The sequence below is a fragment of the Lepisosteus oculatus genome, chromosome 3 (assembly GCF_040954835.1).
Source record: "Lepisosteus oculatus isolate fLepOcu1 chromosome 3, fLepOcu1.hap2, whole genome shotgun sequence".
Classification (NCBI taxonomy): domain Eukaryota; kingdom Metazoa; phylum Chordata; class Actinopteri; order Semionotiformes; family Lepisosteidae; genus Lepisosteus; species Lepisosteus oculatus.
In genome coordinates, this window is record NC_090698.1 from 13,550,026 (window position 1) to 13,562,587 (window position 12,562).

Sequence of the window (12,562 nt, forward strand, 5' to 3'; positions counted from 1 at the left end):
GAGCCTCCCACAGAAGTACTTGAGCTCTCCCACGGCTTTCTTGGTACCAGAATTTCACGAGGGTTTTTTTTTTCCTTTTTCTTATGCCCCTGCTTTTAACAGCATCCTCTGGCAAAGCGCAAAAACGCTTAAACCATCACAAGAATCGTCAGCTGCATCCCGATTCGTCTGTGGCCTCTGTCTTGCTACACAGCATTTAAATTTTGCATGAGTGCTAAGCTGGAGTCTGGGACGCATTACCACAGCGCATTACGCCCCAGATCATAAGGGAAGCAGTGTAGATCTCCTGAACCTGAAATAAACAGCCAACTGATTTTTCCCCTTTCGTTTCCTGTTCTGAATGACTCGAACATGGATAGATGTAGAACACAGACCTCTGGCAGGTTTCTGCGACCCCGTTAATTCACTCGAACGCACATGCCACATCTAGACAAAAGGCATCGTGCTTTCCGAGATGCAGGAAGGAAAGAGCACGCCACAGCAAAATCACAGCGTGGCTTCTGCACTTGCATGAGGGGATTGTTCTGATTTTGGGTGGTGTGATCCCCTGTGCCTCACATGTCCTGCTCCACTGACCAGCCTGCACATGTGTTTGGGCCCTGTGCTGTGTGACTGGGAGAAGGGCACTAGAGACTGAGCTGAGCTGCACTGCAACATCAGCCGCCTGCTAATGGAAACCTAACCTGACAGAGAACCAAACCTGGAAACAAAAGAATAAAAGGACTTGATATGTAACCTTTATGTAAAAGGTTAACCTATGGAGAACAGAAGATTGTAACAAAAGTAAATTCAGTTCTTCTGAATTGTAACAAATAAAGTGTTAAGCAGAAGTATTTCAACCTATAAAATGTAAGAACTGTACCACTCTTCTACCTCTCAAAGGGTACCTGTTTCAGCTCTGACGTTCCTGTAGGACTCATGTACACAGTAATAGCTCAGCTTGCCAGCAGTGCCAGCTGGTGTTCGATGCAATACAAGCTGGCTTGAAAAAGTCAAAAACTGACTTTTGCCCCGTCTGTCTTTAAGCATGTGTCGTGGTGAAGCAGTGGGGCCATTTCATCATGCAGCGCTGTCTGCAGAACTGACCCTAGCTGTCCTTGTGTCCCGACAGGGCTGGTGGTTCGGGAGGCGAGCATCGAGATCTCCCGGCAGCAGGTGGAGGAGCTGTTCGGCCCAGAGGACTACTGGTGCCAGTGCGTGGCCTGGAGCTCGGCGGGCACCACCAAGAGCCGCAAGGCCCATGTTCGAATCGCATGTGAGTATCAACAGACACCCCAGGAGACACAGCATAAGGGGTGTCACCGTGGTGCAGTAGAATGAGTCACAGCGGACGTTGATAAAATCGCTACTATATGACTAATCAGCAAATTTCCGTAGGATTGCACAGGATTGCAAAATCTTACTATTGTGGAGAATCGTGGTTTGCTGTTAAAAAAACAGGTACAGAGGCATCTTTATTATATAGTATAAAACAGGGATTCTTGAGTGGGACTTGAATCCTATTTGTGGCACCAGATGACTGTAGATCAGACATTGTAGACACAATAGCATCAGAAGTCATGGCTATCGGTAAGGGTCATGACAGTCCTGTGCCCAGGCGCTGGCTTTGAGGTATGGAATCTCATTGCTATCAGAAGCACATACAGGTGTTTTGCTGTTTTATGAGTGCCATTCGTTCTCCTACTTGATGACATCCCTAAAGTACTCTGTGTCCTCCTGAGCATTTAAGTTCAGTAACATTTAAGTTAATTGCAGAAGTTTGATTTCTGTATTTACACATTTAACTTGCTTGCAATTTACAATAGAGGGCTGAGAGATAGCAGCACAGGGCACTTCCAAAAGTTTTCAGCAACGAAATTATGAGTAGGACGCTCTCTTTAAAATAGAGTTGTTCAATGAAACACAATCCACTGTAAGAAAAACAGCAATCGTGCCTAAAGTAAGGTTTTTATTTTTTCTTTAGCAAACCAAGTGAAAAGAATAAACAAGCGTATGAAAGTGTGGAAATAATTCTTTGTAGCCACGAGTATACAAATATATTTTTTTCCATCTTCTGACTCTCCTGCTAAAAATGAAAATCACTTTTGAAAGTACCATATTTTGACTTAACATATTTTCTGTGTTCCTTTGGTTTGATTGGTAACACCATTTCATTGCTCAGTGGTTACAAAAAGCAGATTTATGTGTGCAGTGCTGTAGGTAGGCCACACATAGTCCATAGTTCTTCATCAGGGTTTGATTTATAGTCTTCCACTTTAATTCTGGGAAAATTGTATCAGCCCTCCCTCTGGAAGGCCAGATTAGTATAAAAAGTGAGTGCACGCTGCAGTATTTTTTATTCTTGTGGATTCATGCAACAGTAGCTGTAAATTGATGATCAACATTGATTTTTGGAAGCCCAATTATTGATTTCAGTTTTCAGGCTAAAATGTCATCCACTGTGCGAACAGAATATCCTCAGCATTACAGTGCAATACAATACAGTATAGATTTATAAAGCGCTTCTTGTGTAAACCGCCCCAAGGTACGCTTTAAAAATCCACTACAAAAGTCTTAGTACTGTAAGTGCATGTTTTTCATAAGAGAAAATGGATATATATATATATCCACGGCAGATCTACAGTATGTGAATAGTGCGGCACATTCCACATTCTGTAGTCTGCTGCCTGTTCTTTAAGATAGATTATTAGGAATAGTCACAAAGTAATGCAGGTCTGGTCTAGTCAGGCCTACAGCAGAGGACTGAGCTCCCAAGACCTCCCATCATCTAGAGTTCTGGTCTCTGGGGGGCTAACCCCCTTCAAGGTCCCTGAACTACTGTGCAGATGTAAGAGCAAAAAACAGCCGATTACTGCCGGTCTGACACCTTTCCTCTGTTGCTGTATTGAGTGTTACATTTATTACTTGCTCCAGCTGTCTCAGTGGGAAAGGGAGACCTTTAGCTCCCTGTGCCCAGCAGGAGTATTTTACCTTGTGCTTCGCTGGATTTAAAGGACCTGTTTCCTCTGTACTTTTGATAGTGTTTGGTGTGGTTGTGTCTTTATCTCCTAGCCATGTTTGTTTGGAACTTAAAAAGATATGAGAACAAATCTTAAGTCTGCAATCTCAGTTGAATAAATTCATGATTTAAAAATAAACTGATGTGAATCCCACTTTACATTGAGAAGTGTCCCGTCACCAAACAGCAGACAGTTAATCCCGACAGACCTCATGTCTTTCCTGGTTTTCCTTAAATGTCTCCCATCCTAGCACTGACTAGACCCAGCCTGGCTGAGCTTCTGAAAACTGATTAATTCAGGCTATAAGCTTTACTGTCAGCTTACCGACAGACCAAAATTATAAGAATTAAGAAGTGCAAATTACTTTACAATTTCCTTTAATGGAAATTATATATATTGTATATTTGACTGCTGTTGTGTACACAGTGAAATTTCTTCATTAATGGGAACTCTTTTCAAATGCAAAAAATAAGATGAACTGAGCAGAACAAGAGTAGTTAACACACGGGAAAATTAGTTTAACTGTATTATTGCACCTGTGAAAAATCACAGGTTTATCACTGTAAATCTTAAAAAGAGTGCTTTCACTCCAAGAACAACTAACTGATTTATATTGCAGTGTCCACCGAAATTCAGTTAAAGCTGATCGGTTTATTAGCTTCCAGCTCAGTGCAGCAAACAATTACACTTATCCAACCAGATCTAATTAACTTTAGAAACGGTTACAATCTATGTGAAATTTGCAATTTTGTCTCAAATAATTCATTACAGATATTTTCAACTCCAATTAAACTTAAAATATAATTAAATCTAATTATAGATTACATGCGCAGGTTCAAAGAAACTAGAAAAGAAAGACAGAACTATTGCAAAATTATTTTTAAAGTATAACTTAAGCTTTTTGAAGCTGTAGCATCTAGCTGTAGTATAACCATTATAACAGTAATGGCCTGGAAATCTTATATGTTTTGTTTTTCAGCATGTGACCAATAACAGCATAAGGAAGAGCAGAGTTGCCATTTGCAAATAAACACAGCCTTCAGACAGTACTCAAGGCACTACATTTTTCCCAAATATTTTCAATGAATACAATGAATTTAAGATTTGGTCAAATTGCTTCCTTAAGTAAAATGTATGGGCGCATGTGTGTCCAATTATTTTAAAGCTGTGTGTCCATCTACTTGTGACAGTCAAAGCATTCTAATACTAAACAACTCAAGAGCAGGCTTGCGTTTGCAAATATGTTAGCATATGAAAGTAATTCGGCTAAAGCAACAAAGATAAAACAATTGATTTACGGTCTTTTAAAGCTCAGAGAGGTTAGCAAGATTGTCAACTTGAACTTCGAGGAGCCTTACTGTTCATATACCGTGCATACAGTATACCATTCAAAACATCTGAAACTAACAGGTGAACCAGGACTGTACCAGTACACTTCCAACTGCTTGTTACAATCTCACACATTTTACAAGTTATTCCGTCTATAAAATAAAAAATCCACTTAACCCTTTTTCTCCAGATTCTGTTCTCAAAGTGTGCACATCAAAGGCTCTTGACTGCTATTCCCCCACTGATTTCGGGGGATATTACCCCAAATCAAGCAGAGTTCCACAACACAAAGAGATAAGGAATTGGACAAGTTGACAGAATTCACATGCCAAATGTGCCTACAATGTCCGCATTGTGGCTTTCCATTGATCACAGTTTCCTACTCTGACTGCATTTATTTATCAGTCTGAAGCATTACTTAGCCCATGATTAAAATGTCTGTTTAAGAGAGGGCATGGTTTCCATTAACTCAGGGCCGAGCCACAGCACATTTGCTCAGTAACATTAGCAGGGAATGTTTTAATCCATAGACCTTACAGCAGTTTGCGCAATTTATTTTTATTTAAACCGGAGTGCACCACTGCTCATTCAGCCCATGAGAAAAACATTTATTTATCATCTGTAGAAATCTTATTACACCTGATTATACAAAGTGCTGCATCCCCTTTCGCTCTCGCTGCTGAAGTGGGGGGTGAGACCAGAGGTGCAGCTCCTAAAGGCATTGTTGGCAGCGCCCCAGAGTGCTCCACATGTAATGGCTTTGTAATCCGGCCAGCCGTGGAAAGGCACTATCCTCTCAAGTCACCCATAAAGTCGCCCTGACTGGCAGTCAGAAAATTGCTCACATTAGATTGCTGTGACTGTTAGGAGGCAGATATTTTGAGGAAACGCATTCCTAAGTGCCCAGGAACCTGGAGAGCAGGTGTTTTTTGTTTGGCCCTGACTTTTGAGTTGTGGAAGCTGGGCGTCTAGATCAGTGCCAGTGTCCGGACCCACCCACCTCCCTCTCTAGAGGGAAATGCCCACGGCCCAACAGCAAAACAAGGTTTACAGTGGTGTACTTGTGGTTAAGTGTTCCTGTAGATGGCGCTCTTCCCACTTGACCACGGTTTCCAAACCAAAGCCAGGGTATGGTGACCAGGGTCACCACTCTTTTGTCTCTCTTTTCATTCTATTTGAGAAGTAATTTCTCTCTTGTCTGCCTAAGGTTCTGTGCATGGGGGCCATCACAGATCACACACATGGGCGCTGCATTGCAGTGGTGGATAAAGGCTATATACAACATACTCGTGTATGTACAAGTATCAAGGGATGCTTTGAGATCCCCTGGGATGGAAAGCTCTAAACAAATTCAGTGGATTTTCATAGGCATTTAAGTCTTTAATTTTCAATCCTCTGTGGTACTGTTACTTTATTTTGTCTTTTTTTTCCTGAAGACTTGTTATGTCAGTGCGTGAGTTAACTGATTTTTACATCTAACACATTTTCTGATTATATTGAATGTGTAGGATCATGTGCATCAGGTGACAAAAATGTAAATTATTCATCCTCCAAATGGATGGCTAAGCTTGAGTTTTACATTTTAAGGGACTGATTTAGATTCAAATCCTGTTGCTTTATTGCATTCATTTCTTTATACTTCATTAACACATGTATTGAAAAGGCACATGCCTGCCTATGTCTATTGTGTATAGAGAGTTGAGAAGAGGTGCACACTTGTGATTCCACAGGGTTGTCTGTACTGATCCTAGAGGGTGGCACTCTGAAATTTATGCAGATGCAAAATGGCTTTGCAAGAGCTCCACAAAGTGACAGATTCCATGGCTGTTAATTTTACACACCCTGGACTAGGAGGAGATCTTGAGAAGTCACACACTCTTAGCGTACGCCAGCTAGTTTTCAGCTCCATTAGAAAATACTTTCAGCACTTGTGATCAGTGAGCGTGTAATAGAATTACCAGAGACGTAAATTCAGAGAGTGAAAATGCGCTTCTCAAACGAGCAGCCAGCATTTGTTAATGCAAGGTCAGCTGTGTGTCGGACGATGTGTAGCAACATTGATGGGATGAGAGATTTCTCTAAGCAGTCAGCCTGCAATGTCACTACTCAGTCTCTGCTGCTCTGAAATCTCCAGTCATGCGGACATACTAAGGACTCTTTCTCTCTGGCAGTGGAAATTGATGACAGCAGACAGCTGCTAAGAACACAATAGTGAGTTAGCTAAAATCAGAAGAGTAAAGATGAGGGAAAAAAGGCAAATAATTTTCTGTGTACTAATCCCATCCAGAATTGAATTTGACCAATTAATTCCACCTACCAGGTGCTTTTGAAATCCTCCTGAGACAGAATTAGTCCTAATGGTTCATTTAAAAATTCTAGATCTAGCAACGGTTTCTGCATAGTCTTTCAGTCTCCAGGGTGGGTCTTCCCGTCCTCTAGATCCTGCAGTCCTGATCTAGGAGGTATAGAAGGAGCAGGATAGCGCAGAAAAGTGCCAGATTCCTAGAGTCAGGCAAAAATTAACTTGTGTTTTATTTTGGATTATATGTATAGAAACCTTAAATGCTGCCTTTTTTCACATTCAAGACATTTAAGCAATTAAAGGCATTTAGAGTTCTCATACACAGGCATTTGTGTGAGGTTTTTATTTCTCTAAAAAAAACCAGCTGCGGGTTCTTAATTTTTAATTCAAGAATGACAGCGGTGTGTCCTCCTGCATTGGAAAAATCTGTGAAAAAGGTATGGAGTTGACTATGAACTGTTCTTCGGAGAGGCTGCTTAAATCCTCTACAGCCGTCATCCAGTTCTCAGGAAACTTGTCTGTCGTGTGGCTTACAGACTGAACCCTCAGGGAGTATCGCACTGAAGGACATTTTTCGTAATGCTTGACTTCTTTTCTGCTTGTAATGTTGTAATTAAAAAAGAACATGTCCATCACTTCAGTCCTACTTGTTTAAGCCCTGTATTAGCTGAATCTCCTGTAATGTTACTCTTTGCTATTGGTATCTTTATTTACATGTACTTACATTCCCTACCAGCTTAAATTATTAGATCTTTACATCATATATTTGATGTTATACCTATTAGTTGATTTGGCTTTTTTCTACTGTACATCCGGTGCAACTTCAGTTTAATAGTATTATTGTATTGTGGGTTTGAACATTAAAACTGTAACTTTGTGGAATACCAAGCAGAGTTTTTGCTTCACCTCCCATCCTTCCTTTGGCTACACCTGTTTTTCACTGTATTTGCCTTTTGTTTTGAGTGTGTTTGTTTTGCGTTTACAGATAATATTGTAATGCAGTTTCACACTGATCATCACACCAAAGAGAGAAAATAAATGAAGAGGAGAGAGGAAAAGAAATTGAATGTACAGTATGGAAGTGAGTGTAAGAATCAGGAAAAAAGATGAGAGAGAGAGAGTGACAACAAAAAAGTATTGAAATTGTCCTTCAAGGTGTGGGAGGGGTTGGTAGAGGGGGAAAAAAGGAAAAGGAAAAAAAGAATAGAAGGAGGTGAGCAATATAACACAGTTCAAGAAGCGGAAGCGGTCTGTTAAGTTACACAAACAAACCGTCAGTCAGAAACACTGGACAGTTGTGGCTGTCGAGGCTGTGGTGACACTTGAGTTGAGGGATTGAAATGGACTCTCTGTACCTGCAGCAGATTGGAAATAGGTGAGAGAGTGAATAAGGTGAAAGTGGCGGTCAGGCTTGGAGAGCCTGTCACCCTACATCTGCAGCTGTGCTGCTGTGTCTTTGACTTTGGTGTTGCTGTGAGGCTCCTATGAGCAGCCTAACCAGGCGAGTACCTGGCACTGTGACACTCAGTCCACATGCACCCCCTGGCTTATTCTTATGAACACACTGCAGGGCTAACTTTACCCAAGATCAGAAAAACATGCTGAAAACAAGGGGGAAAGAAATAGACAAACAGATGAGCACACAGGAGGTGGCGGGAGCAACGTCCTGCCTTCTCTGTGGGTTTGCAGGATGAGCTGAATGGCCTCCTCTCCTTGGTAGGCTGTGTTAGAACCAGTTAATACTGTGGTAAGGAGTTACTTTCTTGATAAAAGAGAGAAAAGGTTGTGCTGAGATCTTTTAAAATCAGAAAAAAAATGTTCCAAAAGGAGAGAGCAAAGGAGCAAAAAGGATCCTTTTTCATCCTGACAGAGCCTGACTTCAAACCAGGCTCCCAGCGTAGTCTCTGCTGACACTGATAGTGCTGCCTTATCACATTACTGACCACCTGGCTTGCAAAGACAGTCTGAGTCAAAAATTATTTGTGAATAAAATCTGTCTTGAAGCAAAAACGACATTGCCAGGAAAAGCTCTAGTTGGATCAGGAGTAATTGGGATGGCTCTGAGGCAGAGTCGTGTGTGGAAGTGGGCTGACTGACAATGACACAAACAGGCATTTAGAGGTAAAGGCTGCTGTCACTGGCTCTGTAAACAAAGCAAAAGTGGTTTCTAGAGACGTGCTGGGTTCTTGAAATATTATTAAACGAGTGCTTTTTTTATTGGTTTATTCAGAAGCAAATTGGTGGCATTCTTCAGAAAATTGCCTACTAGCTTGAATATTAATGGAAATTTACTCATAACAAACAGGAAAGGGCTTGAAAATTATCCCATCGTTTTTGCACACCGTGCATTAGGAATGAGTCAGGGAGAGTGGATAGGGGGTAACATACTATATTATATTAATTTCACAAGAGGGAGATGAGATCAATTTAGGTGGGAAACTATTAACTTGTATCATATGAGCTTTTGGGGCTTTGAACTCTGTATTTGCTTGTTCTAATATTGCTAAATTTGTCACTCAGACAGTTAGCTTTGCCCTCTGCAAACAGTAGCTCAGTTTGTGCTCAGAGGTGCCAGCCCTGTGATAAAATGCAGCTGAGGGGTCTTTAAACGGAGAGGGCAGATCTGGCAGACTGGACAACGCCTGAGTGACTGAGAATAGTAAAACACACCTATTGGGAAATCGGTAACATGTGAGAGTCAGTTGACTTGATGTATGAGAATGAAGTCCTTGGAATATAATTGAGTTTTCAAAGTCTCGGTTTTGGGTAAGAGCTGCAAGTGGAATTTCAGGACCTGATTTATCAAGTAAGTTTGGAATAGATTTTACCACAGCTATTGCAAGAAACCATAATTATTTGGAGATAAAAGAGTGTCTCAAGGTGGTTGCCACATAAAATGGAAGAGAATCTACCAGAGTGCGTGTGAATTAGTCAGTGCTCTGTGAAGAGAAATGAAAAGAGCTACTTTGCCGGATGAGTAAAGAAAGGAATTAAAACGTATCTGCACATGCTCCTAGCAAATTACAAACCCAAGACCTGATGGTGTGTTCCCATAGAGTAGAAATATTTTCTTTCTCAAAAAAAGCCAGATAAAGTCAGTACCTTCGTAATTTGCAATTTGTGGACAGATGGTCTCAGTTGAATGCAGGCTTTACCCAGGTTGTGTACTGCTGATCCAGGACTAGTACAAAGTTTCTTTTAATTGCAAAGGTAATTTTCATGTGACAGAAGGGCTGTGATTTCCTGAGAGGTAATGTACGTTTGGTTGTGGAAGTCTGGAACAAGCTACTCAGCCATGCTGTTCCAGTTTATTATAATTGTTCCTGGTAGACCATATCCAAATAACCTAAAAACTTAAAAATGTTGTAGAGCTCTAGAACTGCTGGTATAACTAATAATAATGATATTGATAATAATATCGGATGTTTTAAAATATTGCCATTTCACAGTCTATATAACATAAACATTAAATAATAATGCCATGGTTTAGATGTCTTGGCTTCCAAAGTTTTAGAAGGGAATCAATGATGCTTAGAGCCTTTGACGTTTTTTTCCCAAATTAGGAATGCACTTAAGAAAACTTTGAAATAGACTTCTGCGTTCCCACAGCAGTGCAGTGTGATTTCTTAAGAAAATCAATTGCTTAGGCACATAAGCAAACACACACAAACTCGCATCATGCAGTGTTCTGTGCACCCTAGTGTTCAGGGGTTTTTGTGTTCTAAAGACCTCAGTTCCCACACAGTATTTCATGGTATCTTGGTTAACAAAGACTCTGTTAAATCTCACCCCAGGTGATAGAATATGTTTCTAAGGCAGCAAAGACCTGAAACTTGACTTCTTTTTCTTTGGGCTTGTCCTTAAAATAACCATGCAGCGTCCATATGTAGGACAAATTCTATTATTAGCTGTAGTAGTGGATACATGTGAGAGGGGACTGGAGACTGGGCATTCCAATACAATTAAATGTATACATCTTTCAAACATAAACGCACAAGTCGCGTTTTTTCTGATATGTCCGTTGTCCTATTCCAAACCAGCCTCACCAACCCGTTTTCCTTTTTATGTGACAAGAAATTCAGTTTGTTGATTTTGTCATGCTCACTGTCATTAAGGCAGTTTTTCCCAAAGGTGGGAATCCAGTGCTGAACAATAATTGGGCACTAGTTACAGTATATCAGACTGCAGCTGAGAACGTGTTAAAGAAACTTAACCACTTACAGTTTCATCAATTCACACGATCTGGCTAAATTCATTAAGCTCATCAGTTTCATCATCCACACAGGCTTCATCCGTGGCTCGTGGTTTGCACCATGTTGCAGAGGCTGTCATGCGGACTTCTGTAGGGTCCAGTTCATGCCTCAAATATTCATTGTGGCTCCAAACCGACAGAGGGTATCCAAGGCAACACTGTTCCATTTTCATCTTGCAAGGAAACTATTGTCACTCAAGCAGTACTGAGGACATTCCTTGGAGTGTTGTCTTGTCAGGGTCAGGTTGAGCACCAGTCAGGGCAGAAAGAGAGACCCAGGTAACAGTGTTATACACATATGCTGGTAAGTCAACATGTAATAAGAACTTTATTGGATTTTTGGACTATTCTTTATGTTCCAGGAGTGCGGAAAATTGAAGAGGCTCTCTTAGTTTCTCCTTTTGACAGATTACCGCACTGCAGGCCTCCGTGAGAGTCACTGCAATGCCTCTTTTTTATTGCTTACATCATGACAGCGCTGCGAGTCACATTTATTCTGGTCTTCTCAGAGACGATTACCAGTAGCCTGGCTTGTACACATTTAGATTGATTAGAAACAGTGGCTGGCCTGATTGTCAGTGGGAAGCTTAGGCAGTGGCTGCAGTTTCACTCAGAGGGCTGGATCTGACCCAGAAGACTGGGCCTTAGTCAGAATCTGTCTTTCTCTTTCACTTTGTTCAGAAGTGTGGAAGGAGCTAAGTCCCACTCTGTTCTTTTCTCCTCTTTGTGGAGTCTAGAGAAACCCATTGAAATCAATCCTAGTTTCACTGTAACTAGGAGGACTGAAACTTTTTCTTACTCTTTGTTTTAGATTTGAATAATTTGTGTTTTCTTCTTTCTTAGAGCCTAGAAAACAAATTTCTTATGTTTTAGAACCTAAAAGACAAGGTGCTTGAAGTCATGCATGTTTGATTCAGCCAAGGCTGTGTTGAGACAAAATTCAGTCTAATCTAAAGGAGGAGCCCTCACATCCGTTTTCATCTTCACAGTAATTATGATTAAAATTAAATTAAAATGTTATTTAATTTGGCTTAATTGCATAACTTATTCTTAAAAATACTTAATCTACTTCTAGTTTAATTCAAAATGTACAGTATTTTCACCTCCTTCAGGAAATTTTGATTTGCTGCAGAGTCCAACATAACAACCATCACCAACAAAGGTCAGGAAGAGCACTATTTCATGAAATATATATTGAGTGAAAGTTATGTTCTGAGAGAAGTGCCGATTGTTGGATCAGTCAAAGTTGCAAAATTAATATAAAAGTTACATCAGGAAAGAGGAATCCGGAATGATGCTAATTATAACAAGCCATCTTTGAAGTTGGAGTCACAATTCTGAGGCCGACCCCGAATCTAAGCTCTAGTCTCTCAAGAGGCAGCTCTAAATAACATAACAACAGTGAGGGCAGTATGAGTTAGAATATGGTAGCCTGACGTCTGTTTTTAGGATTCTGTAATGTGTGTGGCTCTGGATTAAAGTAGGTTTGCACTCTCTCATGTGATTTAGGGAACCATTTAGGTCGCTAAATCAGGGCTTTCCCATTAAAATGAGCTGTCTAACCTCTGTAAATGTGATTGAAAAGTGTTTGAAGAAACGGTGCGCGAGCTTCATTCTTTTCAGGAAGATGTTATCTCTACAACTGCTCTACAGAAACTGGAATATGTTTCTAATGACCTG

General features: G+C 40.7%; 1 protein-coding gene across 2 annotated transcripts in view; it reads left to right on the forward strand.

Moving 5' to 3' along the window:
* Positions 1–12,562, forward strand: part of unc5ca (unc-5 netrin receptor Ca) — a 178,148-nt gene that overhangs the window by 104,394 nt on the left and 61,192 nt on the right. For both annotated transcript variants that reach the window (XM_015340405.2, XM_015340406.2), the window contains exon 3: positions 1,112–1,255. In XM_015340405.2, the coding sequence (XP_015195891.1) occupies positions 1,112–1,255 (144 nt within the window). The remainder of the gene's footprint in view (positions 1–1,111; positions 1,256–12,562) is intronic.